The sequence below is a fragment of the Salmo salar genome, chromosome 09 (assembly GCF_965601325.2).
Source record: "Salmo salar chromosome 09, fSalSal1, whole genome shotgun sequence".
Taxonomy (NCBI): Eukaryota; Metazoa; Chordata; class Actinopteri; order Salmoniformes; family Salmonidae; genus Salmo; species Salmo salar.
The window spans coordinates 126,384,638-126,409,240 of record NC_138299.1 but is presented as its reverse complement, the minus strand read 5'-3'; the positions used below and the strand labels follow the sequence as shown (position 1 = coordinate 126,409,240).

The window sequence follows — 24,603 nt, the reverse complement described above, 5'->3', positions numbered from 1 at the left end:
AGCAACACCACACAGCTGCCTTCAATTGGAAGTCCACCCCAATTAACTCTACATAGAAACACCCAACCTAGACAGAACATAGAAAACACAACTCCTTCTGCCACACCCTGACCAAAACTTATACACCTACTCCACCTGCTGGTCAGGACGTGACACACCTGTGATTGTGGGATTTTGTTTTTGTGTAGCTGCCTGTGAGCAGCCCAGAACACCACGTTCCATTTCCTTTCTGTATTGTTTTTGGTTTCACTTCGATTAAAGGATGTGGAATTCCATGCACGTTGCGCCTTGGCTTATTTACGACAGGGAGTTTGAAGATAGTGAGCTTGAAGATAGTGAGCGTGACAGAAGGATGCTTTGTTGCACATTGATCTGGTACTTCCTGTATATAGCTCCATTCTTGTGTATTTGATTTTATTCCTTGTGTAGTTAAAAAAATATTATTCTTTTTAAATTCTGCTTTGTTGGGAAAGGTTCGTAAGCAAGCATTTCACTGTAGTCAACACCAGTTGTATTCGGCGCATGTCATGAATACAATTAGATTTGTTGATATAGGTATTGATTGTTATTGTTCCTAGGGCAGACTGCTTGTGTTAAGACAGCTGCTTCCTGTATAGGCGGCATGACACCACAAGGACATCATACTGATGACTAACATGAACACACACTGTACTGTATACACCTTCCAATCACAAAACAGTATACACAAATCTCAGTGCCCAAATTCTGAGTACTGGGCTTCCTATTGGCGATCGGCGATCATTATATCAAACCAACTATATCCCTTGTATCTCACTCTGGAGAGACAGTCTGCCTGACAGAGCAAGTCAAGTTCTCCTCACATCAACGTTCTCCTCCCCACCAATGAAATACAGCGAAAATACAGCATTACAAAAGTTGCAGATAAACAGAGTACACACAGCAAACGCATAAAAGCTGGTCTATGTCACATACACACCACCTGAGAGAACCATGTACATTTGGATCTATCCAGTCTCTGTAACCTTCAAGTGTCAAGCGGGCAGAGATAGAGGAAATGAGAGTGTAACAAGTGGAAAAGCAGGTTAAAAGGGGCAGTGCTGGTTAAACGGGCTATACGGGTTCAACCATTGGGCTTTACTTCAGAGGCACAGCTTGGTGCTGGACAGGTGAGTGGATAGACACAGCTAGTCGTGACCAGAGAACACGAGGAGAAAGCAATCAGCTAGGAAGTAGGAACGTCCCATCCAATAATGTCGGTCCCGGTAGCTCTGTGTGTTCTCCTGGCTGGAACCCTGTCCCTCGTTGAGGGGGACGTGGTGGCCAACTTCGAGGACATCCCGGAGTGTGTTGAGTATTTCTACCAGGGGAAGGTACCGGGCTGGGGTGCTGCCACCCCCGGCGCTGCCCGCCTGTGCCAGCGCTTCTACAACAGGTACCACTTTGCCACGCTGTATGACACCAACCACCGCATTGCTGTGTATTCAGCCTACCGCTTCCAGCCCAGCAATGGAGGAGGCAGGGAGAAGCGCTGGTTTGTGGAGCCACAGGTGGGTCATGAGAACAGGGCAGATGTCTGTGGCTAGAAACAGACATGCCATAGGACAGTCTCCTCAACAACTCACATCAATAACTCTACGTTGATGACCCAAATTCAAAAACGCAGATTGTCGCCAAAATAAATTGGGGAACATTTTTTATTAGATGCCTAAAAAATTGAGAAAGATCAATAATATTTTATGTTTGAATTGCTCTGAAGCTTGGGGTTGTAACAGCAGTTTACTGTCCCTCCCAGCTCGTGAACCTTACGTGGGGTGCAGAGATGAAGGACGGGTACTGGCTGGGGAAAGATCACCCTGGGGTTTACCTGGGCGAGAGACAGGCACTCAATGAGGATTACACCCACTCTGGCTTCGACCGCGGCCATCTCAACCCCAATGGACACCATGCAGGTAGTCTACTCCACAATACCGGCTCTGCTTTGAACAGATTTCATGCAACAACATTTCAATTCCAATGTTGTTAGGATTCTTAGAATTGTTTCTTAGTTCAGTGTGGACTACTGTGATGGTCAACTATTGAGCTGAAAGTTAAGTACAAGGTAAACCCAAGTTTATATACACAACCCAGCAAACACACAACGTTGCCTCAAAGTTGACTCCAAGTGGGCCTCAACATGCCATTGCTACTTTGTAACACTTACTATTTAATCTCATGACAAATTATTAAACCTACAGTATATTCCTCTTTCTCTCTCCTTCTTAATCTCACACGGTCACCCCCCTTCCTTTCCTCCCCAAGTCCCCAGTCGTAACGCCACCTTCACCCTGACCAACGTGGTGCCCCAGAACCCCAAGCTCAACCAGAACGCCTGGGTCCGCCACGAGTCCCAGCTCACCGACCTGTTCAAGGCCCGGTGCGCCCAGGCCTACGTGCTGGTGGGCGCCATCCCCTCCACAGACAACTGGATTGTCAAGGACAACGTCCGGCGCGTCAATATCCCAGAGTACATCTGGAACGCCTACTGCTGTGTGGACAACAATGGTGAGCCTGTCCGTAGCGGTGGCGCCACCGCCCTCAACACCGAGCAGAACCGAGTGGACCAGCGCTCACTGCTGGAGCTCAACGGTTTCCTGCAGCAGTACTCCAACGCACCAGTAGGGGAGTTGTTTCACAACAACTGCCAGGCGCACTGAGACACTGAGTAGTATCTCCCACTCATGGGTTTCTAATCATGATTTGACAGTGGCAACGTGAGCTAAAACTTCAGTTCACATATCAGTATCAGTCTTTCAGCCAAGTCAAGTGCTTCCTACTGTGAAAATGACATCATGAACTACAGTGGATAAATAAAGAACTATGTTTGGAGAGATACATATTTTATTATTCTTTATATATGCTTTCTAGGAATAAGTGAGAATAATATAAAGTATATAACAAGAGGTACATTTCTTTAGCTTTGTATACAGTATCAAAACACATGAGACTTCAGAATAAGGTGCTTTACTGTGCACGTAATTACATTTGGAATGAAAGTCCCTGTAAAACATCCAACTTATTATAAATAAGGCACTTGCAAGGACTCTTCTGAAGTGCACTAGAATATACAACTGCATTTATAGCCAACAATAGACCCCCAATCTCCTCAGCCAGCCCTTTGTGATGACTTCAAAAACCATTACAATGATTTATTTCTTTGCACAGCAGACACAACCATGATTCTTGCAGTAGCATATCTACACCAGGCCAGCAAACTCGTAGTCACCACTCCTTTACCTTAACCCGTCACCAAACGGTACCTACCCTTCACCAGCAATCCCTGACCTGTGACCCCCCCAATATAAGGGGGTGACCTCCTCTATAGTTCAGCCATACTGGGTCATAGGGTGGTCGCTCCACACTGGCATGTTAGAGAGCTTTTCCTCTGTAGCGGGCTCAATGGGCCAGCCCCAGGCCTTGAAGAAGGGAGCCAGGTTCCTATTGACCGTAAGGGAGAAGGTCTCAGCATACAGGTTCATCTTTCCCTGGTTGTCCGAGGGTACGTTCTGCATGGTGTGGTAGGCAGCAAACACCTTCTTGAAGGCGTCCCAGCCAAACTGGTCCTGGAGCTGGTGGGAAGGAGGACGACAAAGAGAAACTGCTTACACAAACTCAACCCGAGATAAAGTCACTTTTTTTAAGCATCTATATTTTCCTATCGGTCTTTCACAAGCACTAACTGTAGGGTTTGTGCACAACATACTCTGCAGCAGGGCGTACTACACAGTATACATCACTAGAATCTCCTGTCACCTGCATGTAGGTCTCCAGTGCCACCCACATGTCCCAGCTGGCCAGATTCCTGCCCCCTTTAGCGTACCCCTCGGCACGGCTCTGTCGGTTGGCCAGCGCCATGTTGGGGTGGGCCTGATCCCGTTTCACCCCCAACACCTCCTCGTGCACGTACACGGACCACAGGTTACACGTGCACTCAGTGGTGTGTGAGGGGAACTCCCAGACTCCTCTCTGCTGGTTGTGGCCCAGCTCGTGGATTGCTCCCCACAGGCCCGAGCTGCGGGCTGCCTCAGGGTTCACCAGGTCTGGGGCGGAGGACGATTGTATCATGATAGGGTAGCCTGCATGCATGAATCCTGTGGGTGGGGGGAGAGGGTCAGCTCAATGTCTGGATACTTGCAGGGCAGAGGTTGTGCAGTCCACTCCAATACACTCTTTAAAACATGGTTCTATATAGGGTTCTATATTGAAGCAAAAATGGTTCTACCTGGAACCAAAAGGGTTCTCCTATGAGGACAGCCGAATAACCCTTTTTGGTTCTAGATAGAAGCTCTTTTTCTAAGAGTGTAGGTCACTCTTGCGTACCACACGTTTTCTACAGCACAACAACTCGCTCCCTTAGAAACTGTATAGGGACTGTCCTACCTGACTCAAAATACATTTTTGAAATATTTGGGTCAATGTCTTTTCAGATAATCTCTTTTTCCTGTTCATATCCAGCAATTCCACAATCCCTAGTCCCCTACCATAGTCAATTCCAGTCATGACAGTTTGTCCATGCTAAGAAATAAAAGGAACAGACGCTGACCATGGGAAATCTGGACGTCGGCCACAAAGCGCTCCTTGCGGGGCAACTTGGCGGGGATGGAGGCCAGGTCAGCTACCCCCCTCATGATGTCATCCCAGAGAGCTGCCACCAGGTCAGGCCGGTCCAGACCTCGGACCACGTCAGAGTGGACGGTCAGGATGATGTTCTCAAACTCCATCTCTGCCCAGGGGGAAGGGGCGGTCCGCAGAACTGCCCAGTCTGCAGGTGTGGTCATGCCTAGAGAGGAGAGAGGCAAGGGTTGGAGGAAAATCCTGGATCATTTCACTGAATTTATTATTTTCACAAAGTGTTATGACTAGGCTGTGCACATCTTCATAATCAATCATGAAATCCATCGGCCTAGCATAGGTGAGCAACATACATTAAATGGCCTTCAAGATGAATATTACCAGACAAACATTTGGTACAGTGTGATTTCCTACCACAATGATGAGTAGCACATTGAAAATCAATTCTCATTACAGCAGGGAGTTCAGTTTTAGTAACATAGCTGCAATTACACAGTATCTGAGAGCATCGCTGTTCTAAGCGTAGTGTATCTCTGTATTCTACAGATGTTTCACATAGAACAAAGGCTCTGTCATTTCCTCTTTAATCTGTGGCAGCCGTCATCATCGTACATTCAAAATGGCAACAGCGAGCAGGAAGCAACTCAATTATGTATTAGGAATACATGAATAGCAGATCAGAATACATGAATACAACTCTGGGAAATAAATTTTTTAAAAAGAGGTGAAAAGATACATTTTGCCTGGATGAAGTCAAAAGGCTCCCAGACAGAGATATTGTAAATGAGTAAATGAGGGGGCTGGATGAAGTAATGTACTTTGTTCTCTTTATGGTGTATGTACTTTGTATTATCTTTTATTCACCTGTTATTTATCTAGGTTAGTCTCATTGAAATACCCTCTCTGTAACACTTTCTATGAGGCACGCACATATAATAATGGCACACTTGGCGCATTATAACACTTGCTATTAGCCGTGGTGAGTTATAACAACTCATAGTTGTAACACCCTTGTAATACATCACTTGGCTGCATTATAAGACTAAAGTGTAAAATGCATCATAGAGCCCCACCTACCTCCCTCTCCCACCCACCCAACTTACCAGTCTTGTAGTAGGGGGCCGGCACAGCCCCCTGAATGATGACCTCCACCCCCTCCACTTGGGTCTGAGGAGGGGCGATGAGATAGAGGAGACCGCCCCACAGGTTCCACACCTGCATCATCTCGGAGTCTATGGGGAAGCGCTCATGAACCACTGGCGCTCGCCTCAGCTCGTTCGAATTCCCAATGTTGTCAGTCTGACAGCCTATCTGGACCTGATGGTAACCGGGGCATCAGTCAGTCAATCAATCAATCAATCAATCCACAAAATTATTTTGCATCAACATCTAAAGGGCTTGATCTCAAAACAAATAAAACATTATTTGATTCAATAGACTTTAGAATGATAAGACATAACAAAAAGCAGTAATGGATACCTTCCAGCCCTGGTTGACGATTTGTGGTGGCATGGCCATGTACGTCCTCATCCCAGGGGAAAGGTACAGACCAGTGCTGAGCCACTCCTCTCCTCCTAAGACAATGTTCAGCAGTGGTTATATTCAAACACAACTGTATAGAATAATATTGAGTGTATGGTTAGAAACATGTATTCCCACACTAACCAATGGGCTTGCACATAAGCAGAGTAGCTATGGCGAAAGGTATTTTCTTGCACCCGTTTTAGCTAAGCCATTACTCCTGGTGTTTCATATTGCTTCCCAAGACTAAACCATCTCCATTAGACCCATGATCCTCCATTTTAGAGTGCAAATGAGAGCTAACTGACCTGCTGTATTGCAGTTGATCCTAACCCTGGCATTGGACAAGGCAGGCATCATGGGCTGGTCCTTGATCAGGTAAGGCAGTAGGGCGTCTGGATCCTGGCACACCTTGTACACCTCCGCTCCAACATTGAGCAGCAGGTGGTCCTTGGCGCTTATCACCGGGCAGCTGTGGCACACCTGGGGGAGGCCCGTCTCCTTCAGCACGTCAGTGAGCATGGCCAGCACCGAGGTGTACGAGGCACAGTCGTGCGCCCGCATGTGCAGGTAATTGGCGCAGTCGCTGCCAAGCTTCTTCAGACCCGCCTCCTCATGCTCCGTCAGCGTCTCGCCCTGGGTCACGTGGCTGGCAAAGCGGCGCAGCAGGTGCCGGAAGTGGAAGCCCTCGGAGCAGGTCTGACCCGGGACTGGGGCCTTGTAGCAGCCTGCGTCCAGAGTGTTCCCCATCAGGCTGAGACCCATCTTGTTGAGGATGTGGTTGCCTGCGTACCCTGTCATGGTGTTGTGGCCCGGATTTGTCTGGGCCCAGTACCAGGCGTGGCCCCCGATCAGCAGACCCCCGCCCTCGGCCACAAAGTCCTGGATTTCACCGGCCTGGGCGTCGCTGTAGGAGGTGCAGACGTAGACGCTAAGCTCCTTCCTGAAGCCGCTCTTCTCACAGGGCAGGCCCGACTTGCTCAGCAGGGTGTGGGCGGAGCCAAGCTGGGGCACGACGCCTACCAAGCCGTTACGGCCCTCGTCTAACCAGCGCACGGCATTGAGCATGAAGGGGGACATCTGCTCTCGGCCCAAGTATCCCTCGTGGGTGATCACGATGACTCGGCCCTGGCCGTAGTATGCCCCGGCCAGAAAGGCCCTGCCGTCCTTTGAGGTGCCGATGGGGAATGCGAGAGGGCCGTGTACCAGCACCTCTGAGCAAATAGCCCCGCCCTGGATATCAAACTCAGTCACGCCCTCCAGCAGGAAGTCCAGGTCTTCCTTGAAGTCCTTGCCTATCCTAGGGAAAAAAGAGAGTGAAAGGGTAGGTATGATTTGACAAGAGAACTTAGACACATAAAAATACCTCAAATAACCCATTTTTTTTTTACATTTATTTAACCAGGTGATTTCTGGAGTTAAATAAAAACCCTTTTTTATTTTCTTCACAGCTGGTTCTAGGAGGTGATGAGGCACAAAATAACACCATGTACACATTTCCGTTTTACTACAGTATCTCTATATTAATATGCCACCTTCTCTTCTCTCTATGAAGTGCCCAATACTTACGCCACAGCCAGCCAGTTGGAAGGGATCTGTGGAGGCACAGGGAGAGTACCCAGCTCCCCAAGGTGCTCCGAGAAGTAGATGCCAGCCACGCTGGAAACCTTGTTCCCAGGGAAACCCAGCAGGGTGTTCTGTTTGGGGTGTTCCTCCGCCCAGCTCCACGCCTGACCAGCAATCAGCAGCCCGCCCCCCACCTTCAGGAACCCCACCAGCTCCTTCACCTCTGGTCCCACGCAGTACGCATCTGTCACATACACTCCCAGGCCCTCACAGAAGCCCCCCACCTTGGGTTGGAGACTGGAGTGGCTGAGGTTGTCGGCTAAGGCCTTACAGCTCTGGTGGACGCCCACGGTAGTGCTGTCACAGGAGGAGCCTGTCAGCCAGGTTAGGGCATTCTCCACTAGGGTAGGAAAGGCGGTGAGGTAGCCCTCGTGGCCCAGCACCACCACACGGCCTCGGCCGTAGAATGAGGCAGCCATCAGGACCTGGCCACAGGAGTTCATGGCCAGTGGGAAGGCTTGGTCGCCGATTAGAACTAAGTTGCTGGGTATGTTTGGTCCGCTGAGGTCCAGCTCCTTGACCCCCCTCATCAGGGCAGTGTAGGCCTCCTCACGGGACATGTTGGTTTGGGTCATGGCTTAGTCAGTAGGCTGACGATCCTGTAGGTGGTGGAGAAGAAAAACAGGATTTTAAAAGACAGATATGTATTAAACAGTATAAGTACTGGAGGCTGACAGTCCATGTACATGCATTTAACTCTTTAAACTGTTGCTATGACAAAAACAAGTTTCTGAATTTTACGTTGCGGTAATCTCTACAACAAAAGTATCATAAATAGTTCAGAACAAACGAAGGCATCTGTACAACCTACCTAGATACAAAGGAAAACCAACCGCTGAAGATCAGAATCAAGAGGAAAATGGAGTTCAGAGCAAGCAGAGCAGCAAGCTGTGTTACATTCCACTTAGCATACAGTCTGAATGAAGGGAATAAAGAGATCATCATATCAGCAAACCAAGCGAAAGGAAAAGGGAGGGGTGTGTGTGTGGCCAATGACTGGCAACTGTGACCTGAGCAGACAAGGCGGGGCAGGGGAAAGGGAGGCATCTGTCAACAGTGAGTCTGTATGAATAGCTTATAGCGTGCTCACATGGGTGGAGTCCGTCAGATACCAGAAGGGTTGCCTAATGCTTATTTGTTTTATTTATTGCAAAAATAACAACAATAATGTTAATAAAACAGTTATGATCGGAATTACAAGAATAAGCATAATGCCATTTAACATCATCAAAGGTAAACTTAGGGAATTCTGGAGATTTTATACACAACCATTCATGAATTTCAAGCCATAGTTTACTAGAATGGCGGCATGAAAAAATAAATGCTCTATAGATTCTGAATCAGAGGAACAAAAAAAACAAGGCATTTTGTCAAAATGTAATATTTTGTGCAAGAAATCATTAATCATATGTAAGAAAATATTCAAAAATTGGTTTCTTTAACTTTTGGGATAACTGGACAATTAAGGTAAAAGGTAGTCGTTTTTAACCATAGCATGGGTTGGTCACTTCCATAGCAATATATTGAATTATAATCACCAAAAATGACTTAATTAACTCCCAATCGTATCCACTTATTGTTGAATATTTTATCCAAATGGTTCAAGTCATTCATTTGTAAACTTAGAAAAGAGGGAACAACCTCATAATATAACAAAGTGTTCTTAATAAGTCCAAGTAAAGGAAGTGGAATTACTTTGCAAAGCTTAAATATATTCTCTCTGACTAATATTAACCTGAAATTTACCAATGAACTCATCAAACGGCAGAAACTCCCTAGTGTTGTCTAACAAATCACATACAAAAGTAATACCCTTGTCAAACCAAAGTCCTTTGAAAATGGATTTCCTATTCATTTTAGATGACTCTATTATTCCAAATCAATGTTTTGTGGAGGGAAAAATTGTGCGTGAATATCATTTTCCAGGCAAATACAATTTGCTGGTGAAACTTTGACAAATTCACAGGTAATTTTGGAGGGTCAAAGTCACATTTCATTAGGAATTCTCAAGTCCACCAAGTTTATTAAATTGACTGTTAGGGATATGATACCACATAGAAATAGGATTAGACAGACATAAATTCAACTATTTCATTCTAAAAGTACCCACTAACGACTAAAAATCAATAGCCTGTTAACCTCCACGATCTTGTCTTTCACAAATTGAGATTTCTGAATATAACGTGTTGTATTCCTCCAAACAAATCTAAATATGACAGAATTGACTTTAAAAAAAAATATGTATTAGAAGAAAGAAAAAGGGACTGACTTGGGTATATGATTCTAGATAAACAATCAGTCTTGGACAAAATAATGCAACCCAAAATTGAGATATCGCGTTGCAGCCACTGACTTAATGAAACTCTTATGGAATTAATCCTATTATCGCTGTTTAAAGAGTCTCTATCTGAAACGTTTGGCATAGACATGGGCTAGTAACTTATAGCCAGTTGCCAACAATGTAATTGGTGTCCAGGTAAAAAGAGTCCTTTGGTTTGGGAATAAGAACTATTAGTCCCTGTCTCAAAGAAGGGGGTAAGATAGCATTAGCAATACCCTCTTTGTAGACCGAAAGCAATAACTCTCTAATATCAAGCCAGAAATGTCAATAGAATTCAGGAGTCAGACCATCCGGTGCAGGAGATTTACCTATAGGCATTTGTTTAATGGCTTGGTCCAACTCAGTCATATCTATATCAGAATCACAGTTTCTTAAACCTTTCTTCTATAGGCTTAACATAGTTATTAATTGAAACCAAAGAAAAGGAATCCAAGTCGCCTTCCGAAAGATGAGATTGATACAGCGTACTGTAGAAAGAGTGTATTTTCTTATTAATCACTTCAAGATCATCAGATAGTGTCATTTACATAAATGGATGAAATACTATTCCTAGCCTGTGGTTTCTCTCAATCGGATGAAGGCACCTTGTGCCTTATCGTTGTATATGTCGTCCAGTTCACATTGGCATTTAGCAAGGTTGGCTTTTTCATCTTCATTTAAATCAAGTTTATTGCTCAGCCTGTTAATATCAACAATAATAATATCTGCTTGGAGAATCTTTTCCGAGCTAGCATTTTACCAGTAGTGACGGCAAGACATCAAATTCAGAATGTAATAATGTCCCATTTGATAGTAGAAGTGCAGAATCGAGACAGGTCTCTCTGATAAGAGTTTTAGACTGTAAAAAAAATGAGTCATTCTTTAAAAGAAGAGTTAAATTTCCAGTATGCTTTAGAAAATCTTGTATTTATCGAAACAAAAGGAAAGAATAATGGAACAATGGTCTGTCAGAGTAGCTGAGGAAATACTACATTCACCGACAAGATGCATAAGACTGGAAGATACCAACCAATAATCAATTGTAGATTTGAATTGTCTGTACCTAGTTGTAGAGTTAAACCAAGAAAAGTTGGATTCTGAGAATGCCAAATATTGGAAAGTTGAAAGTTGGAGCAGAAATGAAGAGTTAAGTTACTACAACAATATGTCACGATTCTCTAAGACAGCACCCAGAAGCAGACCAGGACAAGGTGAGTAAAATGAAGGTGAGTATTTATTGGTAGTTTTGATGTGTAAATTGAATAATCCAGGAGACGGAGCGGCAGCGGAGGTGAGTTGATGAGAGTGAATAGGTTGATCAAATGATGTCACTGAATCCACCGACGGCCAGGCATGGGAGTTGAATGTTCCGGGAGAATGATTGTAGACAGTAAACGGGAGTGAGTAACCGGCAACAACTACAGAATAACAAAACAAACTCAGGAAACATGAGGCTGATACGCTGGCACAACATACTGTTCGTTGCTAACGATCCGGCAGGGAATGGATGTCAGGTCAGCGGGTAATCAAAGGTTCTCCCGCCTAGCTTCGTCGCCTGGCAACCAGACAGGGTGCGTTCAGGAACCTCAGACAAAAGACTCCAAAACAAAAAAAAGTCAGCTCAGGCAGAAAACAGACTCAGAAAGCGGGATTCCTGACACAATAGGCTGAATGCTTGGTGGGATACCTATCCATCCAGTCAACAGGAACAACATGATCACCTCCAACAATAATGATATCTGTTGAATATTTGTTTTTCAACTCAGTTAAGACTTTACTAGATATTAGAATATACTTTTTTTTACTGTATGTTATAACCATACATATTTACCAATATGTAACGTGACCCTTTATAATCAAAAACAATAGATATCCAGTGACCCTCATCATCACACCTGCTTTCTCAAACTGTACCTGGAAAACGTCTGAAAAGTATTGCCACACCAGCAGTATGAGATGAGCCATGGCTAAAAATGATCTTGTCACCACATTTTAAGTCAGCATCTGACGAATGTGTCTCTAGAAATAAAAAACAATTGGCCTTTAATGAATCTTTACAAAAACTAAAAATTGCCTTGCGTTTTATATTGTTACGTAAACCCTTGGTGTTCAAGGATAAATTCGGAAAGATAAATATTGAAGAGTATCCTACAAAAAGAGTTAAATGAACAGGGACCCTGAATAATATTAAAGTAGCATATGCCCATCAAAATTAACTTGACGAACAGTAACGACCATACAAAGGAAAATAAATGGATAGATCGTGTAATAACACATCTTATATCAATAGTTTACATCTTTAATTAAACTCTCAAACTTTAAATAAATACATATCTGAAGGCTAATCAAGCCATATTAAAAATAAATGGAGATGTACTTACATAATATCGATCTTGAAACAAAATGACGGACAAAAACCACATTTAGTATGCTTACGTTGGTTAATGCTCACATCCAAAACTCGCCACTGCAAACATTACCGCCCTACGCAATATCACCTATATGCCGTGTTCAGATAAACGATTGCATGAATAAACTCACCAGTTGAAAAAGTATACGGCTTCAACTCGTAAAGCGTGAATCAGTCAGTCACGTGCCTCCACCCTGCGGCGGTCAATGACAGCAAACCCCTGGTGAAAGATCCTGCGGCGGTCAATGACAGCAACACCCTGGTGAAAGAATGCTTTTACCACCTGCGTCTCTCCTCATCGACTTGTGGCCACAGCTTCCACCGGCATCCCTGTCGCGCTTGCTCAATTCTTCTGCAAAGCGCATGCCTTTCTCCCTGCAGATCGGCGCCAGCTTCGCAGCTCTCCAAACCTCGTCTCTCACGTTCCTCAACCGCTCAACGCAAACACAATGATGACCTGTCTGTTCTTCTCCTTTCTCTTGTCTCCGAGACTGTGTACAACATATACCGCGATGTTCAGGGTAGCAGAGTGATACGGAACAAACGTCCCAAGTAACTTTAATAACCCTACCTACATGTAATAATCTAATAACCCTACCTACATTACCTCGACTAACTGGTGCCCTCGCACATTGACTCTGTACCGCCCCCCATGAACAGATACCTGATGTTTTAGGCTTAGTTTTAGTCAAACACATCAATTCTGGTGCAATACATCAATCAGACTGGGAAAAAAAGACGCATGAGTCTCTACAAGCTAGAATGTTGAATACAATTATATGTATACTTATCTTACCAGTTGTCTGTGCTGTTTGTCCTTTTGACGAAAGGAAGTGGAGATAAAATGTCCGCAGGAAAGAACTATCAACCAGACTTTTTGGAGCACTGTTCTGGCTGACAGCTTGTATTTCCGGTAAGTATTTTCAGTCTCCTGACGCATTGCACATTATGTAAACAATAGCCGAATGTAAACGAACATTGTCGTCGACCGAAGCACGTTTCCTTGCAGTTTACTATAAATTAAAAGTCTTACTGCTAATTAAAAGTCGGCAACTTTCGGTCTGTAGCTCGGTTAGACTCAGCAATTGTTTACAAATTGTACAAGTGTTTACATCGGGTCAGAAATGCATCAGTAACTAATTGAAACAACAAACTGAAAATACAAATCGACAGAACCATACAGACCAGTTACTGAAAGTCGAGTTAATAACATTTCCTGTGGATATTTTGGCTCTGATTACCTCCGACATACGGACACAATCAGCGGAAACCAGGTAGAGTAAATCCACATGAAGTTTATTCAACATCCTGACCAATGAGGACTGTTCGGAAACGTTGCGCCTACATGTTAGAGATGAGTGTGTCTTCCACTCTCGGATTATAACAGGGACTACCAGATGGGCTATTAGAATACCCTGCCTGCCCCCCCAAAATAGGTTTATCAAAACAGACATCTGACTATCAAATCAAAAATAAGTGTATTATCCAAGTTAATGTACATGGGCAATTCGGGTGGGTATAATTTGTGGAACGTTCCAACAGGAATCTGTTCCAGAAGCTTCGTAAATAACACGGTTTCCGACAACAACGCATACAAAGTTAGGGAGTGGGCAATTTCATTAAATTTGTCACTCACCACGTTTATTCCGAAAAAAAATTCTGTCTTCACTCTGGTAGCCTATGGACAAACATTAAGAATAAGCTACGTGGTGAGTTGTTTCCTATTCGGCAGCTAGTTAGCTAGGTGAATTGATCGTGCTACTTTCTATGCGTTGTTTGTTGGCAACCTTGTACTTTACGACGTTTTTGGAACATATTCCTGTTGGAACATTCCAGAAATTATACCCACCCTTTCGAGACTAAATTTCATGAAAAAAAAAAAAACCTGATGTTTTAGGCTTAGTTTTAGTCAAACACATCAATTCTGGTCTTTTTGACAGTTCTTGCAAAGGTGATATTTATTATAGTAGTAAATCTAGCACATCTTGCCCCATATCTGTTCAACTCTACCACTGAAATCGTGATTTCAACCTCATCTCACAGATGGGCGCATAGACTAGACGTAACATAGTAAACGTGAATCCGGTACGCTCAAATAAAATAGGTTGCTTTAGGCAATAACAGGAGGGTGGGCGAACAACTACATAGCATGTTAACTAACCCTTCCCCTAAATGTAACCCTTTTAGCGAACTCTTCCCCTAAACCAACTCATTGTGCTGCGGGATTAACCTAAATGTAGGTTATTTTTACGTTTTTAAACAAATAATTGACTGACGTCAGTTAAATTATTTGAATTTCATTTCGTTCCTTTCTGTGAGCTCAATGCGCACATTGCGCTGCAGAAATAGATCAGATCATGCCCGAACTGTGCAATGTAATAGGGAGTTGTAGTTTCCAAAAGGCCAATGTTCTACATAGTGCAGAAAACGTGATTATTAACTACAATGACCATAATCGATTGCGTGGTTACTTGTCTGGTCTGATTCTTTTACGCCTGCTATGTAAGAGAGAATAATGCGAGATCGAGGGGATACGTACTGTAGAGAGCAGTTGCTTTGCGAAGTATTGGTATTCAGCAGTGGTGTAAAAATACTTGAAAGTACTACTTAAGTAGTTTTTTGGGGGGTATCTGTACTTTACTCTTTATATTTTTTACAACTTTTACTTCACTACATTCCCAAAGAAAATGATATACTTTTTTTTCATACATTTCCCCTGACAACCAAAAGTACTTATTACATTTTCAATGCTTATAGCAGGACAATACATTTTTTTATTCACACACTTATCAAAAGAACATCCCTTGTCATCCCTACAGCCTCTTATCTGGTGGACTCACTAAACATATGCTTTGTTTGTAAACTATGTCTGAGTGTTGGAGCGTGCCCCTGGCTATCCACAAATACATTTAAAAAATACAATACAATGATGCCGTCTGGTTTGCTTAATATAAGGACTTTGAAATGATTTTATACTTTTACTTTTGATACTTAAGTACATTTTATCAATTACATTTACTTTTAATACTTAAGTATATTTTAAGCCAAATACTTTTAGACTTTTACTCAAGTAGTATTTTACTGGGTGACTTTCACTTTTACATTTTCTATTAAGGTATTACTTTTACTCAAGTATGACAATTGGGTACTTTTTCCACCACTGGAATTCAGTAGTCAGAAAAGTATGCCTTATTTACTTTGAATAACTACTAAAATAGTGATTGTAGTGATTTGCCTAAAATAGTGATTTGCCTCATGATGTGCCAACTCTTGCACAATTAATCTGTGCTTCAGTTTGATCAACTGTAGCCTACTGATAACAACCACAGCTGCAGGTAGCCTAGAGAAGCCTATGCGCTCTGATCCCCTCTGGCCAGGGGAAACAAAGCAGTGAAGTCATGTATTTATAGCCTAAAATAGGCCTGTATTTGTTTTAAGAGAATGTGAACAAACTTTGTGTGGCTAGGCTACCTAGACCTTATCAATCCAAAATTATTGACTGAAAATAATCAATCAACACAATAGTGATGACATACTGTGTGAGTAACTTTTTAATTACAGATGCAAAGGCCAACACAATGTAACCCTGCATAAAGAAAACTCAGCCCTGTTAGTTCTATTGTCCAATCAGTTGTTGTCTATTAAAAAAAAAAACATATGACCTGATTAGAAAAAATATGGTCCCATCATAGCCTATATAAAACAGTTTTACAGCTGATGTATTACTATGTCATACCCTCCAACTAGTTTTACCTGGTTAGGTTAGCCCAGTGGTTCTCCTCAGGGACCTCAGACATTTAATAATTTTGTTTTAGCCCTGAACTAGTTCACCTGATCCACCTAATCAAGGGTTAGTTGACACATTTAATCAGGTGTGCTAGTTCTGTAATAGATCAAATACATGAACCGGCTGGGGGTCCACAACGAGAGGTTTGAGAACCACTGGGTTAGCCTATCCCCCATCACATCTTGGACCTGTGGTGCTACCACTGAAATCACACAATGTTACAAATGAAGAAACATATCCTATAATGATGCTCTACTATGTCAAGGAGGATGAGGATTATACGTCTATAGTCGTAGCTACATCCATTTTAACAAGAAATAGTTGTATTTGTTTCCCAAATGCTATGACTGGTGGTGCAGTCTGCTAAAACATAATCCCACATGGGGCAGATATCTTTTTATGTTCTTAAAAAAAAGTCCTTTATTTCTATATTAAACCCGTGCCCACACACTTCTAATTTTAAAAAGTGAAAGCATACCTGTGAGAGGGTCGCCCTGGGTGTAGTTGTAGGTTTTTATACAGTAACCAAGACCCAATCTGTGAGTTAATTTGACCACTGGAAAAAGAGCTACTGCGTAAATACTGCAATGTGGGTTGGATTGAATTGAGCCCTTAATCTTACATTTCAAGGTGATGCTTGCACTTTTCTTCCCAACACAATCGAGCTCGACACCTTTAGTCCTAAACCCGGAATAAATTACCTCAGGTTCATTCAGCAATCCCTATGGGGAAAGAATAGGGTTTTTGAATAAATGCTGAAAATAAGGTCTGAGGTTAACACAGGTTTCGGAGATCTTATAAGTTTTGTCCTATGAGATAATAGCAGTCAATTAACATGACCTTAATGAATTATGAGCCTTTGTGCTTTTTTTTTTACAACATACATTCTTGAAAATTCACAAAAAGTGACATTAGCTGATGATCATCTCATAGAACAAAACGTATACAATCTAACCTGTTTCCCACAGAATGTATTTTAGGAGTTTATCCCAATTAACATGGGGAAAGACAAGCCCAGACTAGGGTCGGAATCAAATATGAGATGGATGTTTCTAAACGAAAGTGTTTTTGTGACGGACCAATGAAAATTGGAACGTGCAACCTTTAAAGTGTTCCGCCTATTTTTCGGCAATATTCCATTCCTCCTCTTGTCTGGTTGTGATTGTGAACTGAAAACGTTGAGTACACTTTTGAATGACTGATGTGGATGTGTTCACCATGCAAAGCTTGGCTTAGGCTTTTAACCATGGATGATTTAGAAGAGACGAATCCTCTTACTCATACATGGCTAGCCAGTAGCTAGCTTTTTAACTTATAAAGCTAGCTATAATCGTTCAACACTTCGTAAAGTTACGTTTAGAATTGCTGCTCGGCTCTTGACTTAAGCAACATTTGACATGCCTAATTAATGTTACACCCATTGTAAATATGTTATGTTATGGACACCTTACGTTATTTGTTTTTCCCTACATCCTACTGTCTCTTGTCTTTGCAGATGCAGCAGTGCACATTACTCAGTGCATCCGGCGCTCGTGTCACACTAGCCGATGGCCGAGCCGTGATCCTAGGTCGTGGTCCAGAGACTGGAGTTATTGACAAGAAGTGCTCCCGACACCAGGGTAAGAGGACTAGCTAGCTAACGTTAAATATGTACCAATGGCCATGTTCTAATTATTTATCTTACCTCCCAAAGTGTGCACCTGTTCACTTTCCCTCATGAATTTAAAAATAAATGAATGGAATATGGAAACTCCCTCTAGCCCATGTGTACACCAATTCAATGCGTTTAAATGTGTGAAGAGTAGTGAATGAGTGTAGGCTTCAGGAGAAAGGAGAGATTATTGTGATGCTGCTTTTTAAATGCGGTGTCCGGTGGGATTACTCCAGCTATCTAAACTGCACAACTATCTAAAATGTGTCATATTCCTTCTAGTGAAGCTGGTGGCCTGTTATGCAGACAAGGAGGTACTTGTAACACAGGTATGAAATGATTACATTGTGCCTGTTGTTGAGGCCAACGCTCTCTTATCTTAGTTTTACACTCAACACTACTGCTTAACCTGTCTGTAACTGCTGTCAAAGTATAGTTTTCCTCTTCAGCTTGGTCCCAACCCCTCATCCTTGGGCAGTGAGAGTCTTGGTAGAGGCCAGTCTGGCCGACTGACCCATGACAGCACCCTCTACCTGGTTAACCAGAGCCACCCCTTCAGAGTGCAGTTCTCTGCTTCCAACGAAACCTCCTCATCCTCTGCCCATAAGGGGAAGGTTGTAGAAAGGTTGAAAGCATTGGATAAGACGAAAGGAGGAAAGAACGACAGAGGGAGGGAGTTTCAAAGCACAGGTCCCAAACGCAGCATCCAAGACTTTTTTGCCTCCTCTCCCAAGAAGGTATGAGAACATGTTAACCTTAACTGAGGAAATGGCATGCATTTTAATTTGTCTAGCAATATTTACAGTAACAAAAAGGACCTAACGTATCACTTCAACTGTTCAAAATACACCATATTTCACGCAGGCATCCAAGAGGCCACACAGTTCTGAGGAGGACCCGCAGGAGAAGCGTAGGAGGACTACAGGCTCAGACAGTGGGGGTGAAGACGAGGCTGAGAAGCTTGCTGAGGAGAAGCTCCGACAGCTCCAGGAGATGTCTGAGAGGGCTTCAGGGGCTAGCAGAGACGGTGTCCAGCAGCAGGCATCAGTCTCAGCCTGTTCTCGAAGCCACTGGCAGCAGATTGGAAACCTCATGCTCTACACTGCTGTTGGCGTCACTGGAAGCACCAAGGTAAGAGCTAACTAGGTAATTCTGTAAAACTCAATATTTGATTTAAGCCAATGAGTCTGTTGTTTGAATGAGATGCTGAATATAATTTTACTTTGTCCATCCAAGGATGAAAACGTTTTAGGCCTACATTTGAGCGCTTTGAACATATTGTTTCCACCAACAATCTAATTGTGTCGAAGTTTGCTTTCAACCAAGCAGTACAAACACAATTACTTTTAGTAACATCATTTTAAAACCGACCCATCTTTCTTTCTGGCCCAGATTGCTGGATTCGACATTGACGGGTGTATCATCACCACCAATTCTGGAAAAGTGTTTCCCACCAGCCCAGATGACTGGAGGTCAGTCAGTCTGCTGTTCTGTCAAGTTCCGGCTTTGCGTATGGCCTCCTCTCACTTTGCTTGCTCTCTCCTCATCCCTCTTCCTCATCTCTTGACTTGAGTCATTTCCTTGCCTTTATTTGTTATCTTATCTCCTTTACAGGATTCTCTTTCCTGAGATCCAACCCAAACTGGCCAGCTTATTAAAGAAAGGCTACAAGGTAGAAGCGAACATGCATGTATTGTCAAGCATGGACACGGCAAAGCTGTTCTATGAGAAATATTTCTTATCCATCCTTTTAATGGTAATATGTGGCTAGATGAATAGCTAACGATGTCTCTGTTGCCCCTCCCAGGTTGTGTTTTTCACTAATCAGATGGGTATATCTAGGGGGAAACTGAAGCCTGAGGACTTCAAGTCTAAAGTGGAGAACATTCTGAAGACATTACAGCTCCCCGTACAGGTTAGTCAAGAAACATTTAAACACACAGATGGCGCTTGAAAGCAGATTCACTATTGTATCTGTGTTTGTCAGTGTTTTATTGTGTGTAATTCAGATGTGGACACCTTTTAACTGTGTGTGTGTCTCAGGTCTTTGTGGCGTCTGGTCCTGGGATCTACAGGAAGCCAGTGATGGGGATGTGGGAGCACCTGTGTGAGAAGGTGAGACCATAAGGCACTCATCATATCAGACATTGTGAATAGGGATTACATGTAGATGATGATTGTGTCCTACAAACCACCTCAACACAGGTGTGTCGCAACAGGTTCACAAAGCCAGCTCCCTTTAGCATTGTCTAGTTGTTTGTTATCCACTCAGCCACATTACCCTGGTGAGTCATGACATAGACCAGTCACTGCTTCAACATTTACATTACATTTAAGTCATTTAGCAGACACTCTTATCCAGAGCAACTTACAATAGTGAGTGTTTACATTTTCATACTTCAACAAGGACATGGTGTGGGAAATAGAATGGGAATAGAAATTTGTCCATCTGCTTCCAGCTAGAAATGTATTTTTCCCTGCTCCCAACCCTCCCCCAAACTACAAACATGGTTCAACATGTTTTTCCTCTCGCAGGAAAATGGCGGTGTGGCTGTAGACAAAAGCCAGAGTCTCTATGTGGGAGGTGAGTCAACAATAACAGAACAACCCATAGCAAAGTAACATCTTCCTCTTACTTAGCCTATTCTTATCCTGACTCTTGTAAGTGATGTGCTGCTTATGGTCACGTTTGATGAACTTGTACTCGCAGTCCAGCAGCTGAGAGCCTGAGAACTTTCTCTCTCCTCTGCCACAGACGCAGCGGGACGGCCTGTTAACTGGGCTCCTGGCAAGAAGAAGAAGGACTTCTCCTGCAGTGACCGACTGGTGAGAGGACCTGTACTAACCTCTGTTCACTTGTTCACCGGTCTGTCCTGACCTCTAGTTCCAGCGCATCTTCAGACACACCAAACACAAAAATGTCCCAAATAGTGGGTTGAAATTAGGAATTTCAATATAATAAAACAGAGAATAATGTTCTGTGTCTACTGACTGTATGAAAGGTCATTCTTGCTATGGTGTAGATAAAGTTTATGACCAGGTGTTGTACCTGCAGGCATTGCATATCTTAATAATGCCTGACGCTGATTTCTCTCTCTCTCTCGACCTCGACTAGTTTGCTCTGAACCTTGGACTGCAGTTCCACACTCCAGAGGAGTTCTTCCTGGGCTGGAAGACCGCCCCCTTCAGTCTTCCTCCATTTGACCCTGTGAGTAACCGGGTGGAGATCTGTGGTATTCTGTCTGCACAGAATACGTATGTGAAGCTTTTGAAGCCTCTGTATGTATGTGTGTGCACTTGCACATCTGACTGTGTGTGTCTCTCTCCAGAGGAAATGTGACTCTAACGCCCGTCTATATGACCCGCCCAGTGCCTCCCTCACCTCCACCAAGCAGGAAGTAATCATTGCCGTGGGTTTCCCTGCTTGTAAGTGGACGTGCATTCCTTATTTTTCTGCCATCCTCCCTCTCTCTACTGACGACCCTCTCCCTTCTTTTTTTATCCAGCCGGGAAATCAACCTTTTTCCACACACACATCGTCCCCAAAGGTTACGTGTACGTCAACAGGGTGAGTGGGTCAGTGTGCTGTTGGCTCTCTTAACATCCACACACACGCATATACACACACTGACCTGACCTGTGTTTGTCAGGACACCCTGGGCTCATGGCAGAGCTGTGTTTCGGCCTGTGAGCGGGCTCTGAAGGAGGGGCGCAGCGTGGCGGTGGATAACACCAACCCAGACCCTGAGTCTCGCAAACGGTACCCGTCTCTGTGCTCCTACTAGTGTGTGGAGCACTTTTGGTTTGCAGTTCATGAGCAACCTAAGCCACTTGCATATCAGAGAGTGGTAAATCTGCTACATGCATGAACCAAACCAGAGACATTTGATTGAGTGTGTTTGTATGGAATAGCATGTAACTTCTATCCGTTGTCCCCCTCCAGGTATGTTGACGTCAGCCAGAGTTTGGGCGTGTCCTGTCGGTGCTTCAACTTCTCTGCCTCCCTGGAGCAGGCCAAGCACAACAACAGAGTAGGTCTCCTCTCTCCCTCTACTGAACTGTATATACCAGACTACACATGATTAATTCTTCATCAGTTCAGAGTAGAGGGTGACGCGAACTTGCGACCTAATCGTACACACAGAATAGCCCAACCTGGGACTTAAACGACAACCATCTGGTTCAATGTACACTTCTTAAACCTTATAATGTACAGGCCATGAGATACACCCAGTTCAATATAGGCTCTGATATACTGCCCTGATGCATAGTGTTGTTCATTATTGGGCTCTTCCTGTGCTGTACAGTTCCGTGAGATGGCCCCCTCCACCACTAAGCACCTCAAAGTCAATGACATGATCTTCCACAGTTACAAGTAAGTGACACTGGATATTATCAAGGGACTTCACAGCATCACATTCTCAAAGTAGGGATTCACTGGCTTCTACATTGGGTTGAAAGGATCAGAGCACACTAATATAACAAATATGTCTTTATGGCTGTGTTTACAGAGCCAGCCTAATTCTCATCTTTTGGCAAAAGAGCTGATCTGATTGATCTTTTTCCACTAATTGGTCTTTTGACCAGAATTGGGTTGCCTGTATAAATGCAGCATATACATATGTCATGTAAAATAAATGCATGTCTGAATGTATTTTCCCACTTTGAACAGACTTTCTCTCCACACAGGAAGAAGTTTGTGGCACCCAGTCTCTCGGAAGGCTTTTCAGAAATCCTGCAAGTTCATTTTGTCCCAACCTTTACAGACAGCCAATCAGAGGCCCTCTTCAGGCAGTTCTCTGAAGGCTGATTGGGTGGCTGGTATTCTAACCTAAGATTCATCAGATTGTTATTGGTGCAGAGTCATTTCAGGAAAATAATCTTGCAGTCGTACCAGTCCAACATTTTTCTATGCTGTGGCTGTATGTAGACAAACTATTTAGTTTCCTGCTGCTAATCAACAAATCATTGCTATTACGCTACATACATTTTGAAGGTGCAGATGTTTTATCGAAATGTAACCACAGCAGACGGCACACATCAGTATTTTTGTTTGATTGGCTTGAGTTTCATATTTTCGTATCATGTTTTCTGGTCAGATATGCAGTACTTGTTTCCAGAAAGCCTAAAAAGTTAAAAACCATGAGCAATGTTTTATTAATTGTCTATTTTAATAAATTGTTATTAATTTCATTTGTTTTACAATGGATCCTATTCTGTAAAGTAGGGAAACTGAATGCATGTTTTTCTGCTAGTATGCCACCATAAAGCAATATTTGAAGCTTTTCATGACAATCCTAGTTGAAACTCAGCTGTCCACATGGGTAGAAACTCCAACTCCTTCCCCAGGTGCTGTTTTACCCATGGCACTAATGTGGAAGTCCCTTGCATCAGGAGGGGGCCTGTTACTTCTGTCTTGGGCTTCACACACATTCTTGGTGTCCCAGCTCACTACTCCAGCCTGCAGGAAAGATTGAATAGAACTGCGTGTGTGGATTCATTCCAGTTATGCCTGGTCATTGAATAGAGTCATACAAAAAGTAGACTCAGCTTTGCCTAATGGAACCAAACACCAGATACCGGTAGATTGTTCTGTATGCTTATCATGGAGAAGATTTAGTGGAAGGGGAGTTCCTCACTTGAAAATACCGCAGTCTGTTAAGAAGGAACAGAGCGCCTTCAGAGTCACCTGTTGGGAAAAGTTGGATCATATCATGCATGAGAATAATATAAAGGTTTATCATATTATTTGTATATGAATGTATGTGTTCCGAGTTGTGTAATGTGGCTTCCCATTGTGTATTCCTACAAACATACCTTTGCACGTTACAGCATCTATATGATCGGCAGATCCGCCCGAACAGAGAAACCTGTCTGGCACGTATTCATTCAAAGTTGCATTGTGAGGAGTTAGAAGTGTGTTCTCAGCCTGTTTAATACAGTCAGGCCTCCTCTGCAAATAGGAGCATCAAACAATGGTGCTGCTAATTTACACTCCACCCTTCACAAACATGCACATCAATTAGACATTTACAGGCATACAGTACATGAAGACAAACAAAACGTATTTACAAAGTACAGTTGTACAACTGTTCACTCTTCATATACAAATAGTGGTAAATGTAGAGCCAACGATAGAGATTACACTGTGGAAGGCCTGTTAGATTTGACCTATGACCTTTGTGAATGTGTTTGGTTGTTGAGCACCGCTAACCTCCCTGTATGAATGTGTGTTTGCTTGCGTTTCGCATCCTTGACTGTAGACCCATTGATGATGAAGTAGGCTTCGGTCTCCTCCAGGCATAGCAGGGTTCTCTCTGCAGACACACACACATTAACCAGTTGTCATACACTTGGCAGTTTATTTATTCAACCACTCATATCAACGAGCTGTTTCGCACACAGGACTGCCGCTGACTAGATGTTTTTGGTTTGGTACTGGAAAGATCACCCCGCGCTCAACGTCGCTTAGGTCACTTTGCCCATTCTAACGTTGAATCGAACAGTAACTGAATGCCTCAATGCCAGTCTGCCTGCTTTATATAGCAAACAACGGCCACGTCATTCACTGCCTGAGCGATCCATTTTCATGAACGGGGTGGTGGGTGTATATACTCGACATAGAACTTGAGTCAAGCCTAGACATGATCTGATTCATGGGTGGATGACACCTGTCATGTCCAGCAGTACTGTGATTG

General features: G+C 43.4%; 4 protein-coding genes across 12 annotated transcripts in view; 2 read left to right on the top strand and 2 right to left on the bottom strand.

Annotated features, from left to right (window-relative positions):
• Nucleotides 1-12,522, bottom strand: part of LOC106592294 (TRPM8 channel-associated factor homolog) — a 50,552-nt gene extending 38,030 nt beyond the window's left edge. Inside the window, exon 1 of the mRNA XM_082956217.1 lies at nt 12,439-12,522. The gene's annotated coding sequence lies outside the window, so the exon portion shown is untranslated. The remainder of the gene's footprint in view (nt 1-12,438) is intronic.
• LOC123744725 (endonuclease domain-containing 1 protein-like) lies at nt 620-2,853 on the top strand. Its single transcript, XM_082956224.1, has 3 exons — nt 620-1,529; nt 1,775-1,931; nt 2,281-2,853. The coding sequence occupies exons 1-3, from the start codon at nt 1,233-1,235 to the stop codon at nt 2,673-2,675; spliced, it is 849 nt and encodes a 282-aa protein (XP_082812350.1). The 5' UTR covers nt 620-1,232; the 3' UTR covers nt 2,676-2,853.
• On the bottom strand, nt 2,842-13,543 carry LOC100380713 (TRPM8 channel-associated factor homolog). Of its 7 annotated transcripts, none has more exons than XM_082956207.1 (9): nt 13,264-13,536; nt 8,549-8,653; nt 7,681-8,336; nt 6,420-7,411; nt 6,070-6,164; nt 5,694-5,907; nt 4,562-4,798; nt 3,772-4,109; nt 2,842-3,587 (listed from the first exon to the last, which is right to left on the bottom strand). In XM_082956207.1, the coding sequence occupies exons 3-9, from the start codon at nt 8,310-8,312 to the stop codon at nt 3,345-3,347; spliced, it is 2,751 nt and encodes a 916-aa protein (XP_082812333.1). In that variant the 5' UTR covers nt 8,313-8,336; nt 8,549-8,653; nt 13,264-13,536; the 3' UTR covers nt 2,842-3,344. The 7 variants fall into 7 exon arrangements, with proteins under 7 accessions (XP_082812333.1, XP_045580391.1, XP_082812336.1 ...); XM_045724435.2 differs by lacking the exon at nt 13,264-13,536 and adding an exon at nt 12,599-12,927; XM_082956210.1 differs by lacking the exon at nt 13,264-13,536 and adding an exon at nt 12,599-12,723 and having other exon boundaries at nt 8,549-8,572.
• On the top strand, nt 13,125-23,098 carry pnkp (polynucleotide kinase 3'-phosphatase). 3 transcript variants are annotated; one of them, XM_014213969.3, is made up of 18 exons: nt 13,125-13,380; nt 17,750-17,873; nt 18,188-18,234; nt 18,355-18,642; nt 18,770-19,036; nt 19,298-19,377; nt 19,520-19,577; nt 19,713-19,820; nt 19,949-20,020; nt 20,441-20,489; nt 20,661-20,731; nt 21,021-21,113; nt 21,235-21,331; nt 21,412-21,473; nt 21,556-21,665; nt 21,849-21,936; nt 22,213-22,280; nt 22,595-23,098. In XM_014213969.3, exons 2-18 carry the CDS (start codon nt 17,750-17,752, stop codon nt 22,713-22,715), a joined length of 1,803 nt encoding a protein of 600 aa, XP_014069444.1. In that variant the 5' UTR covers nt 13,125-13,380; the 3' UTR covers nt 22,716-23,098. The 3 variants fall into 3 exon arrangements, with proteins under 3 accessions (XP_014069444.1, XP_014069443.1, XP_014069442.1); XM_014213968.3 differs by lacking the exon at nt 13,125-13,380 and adding an exon at nt 13,487-13,741; XM_014213967.2 differs by lacking the exon at nt 13,125-13,380 and adding an exon at nt 17,319-17,431.
• Nucleotides 23,099-24,603: the final 1,505 nt, after the last annotated feature.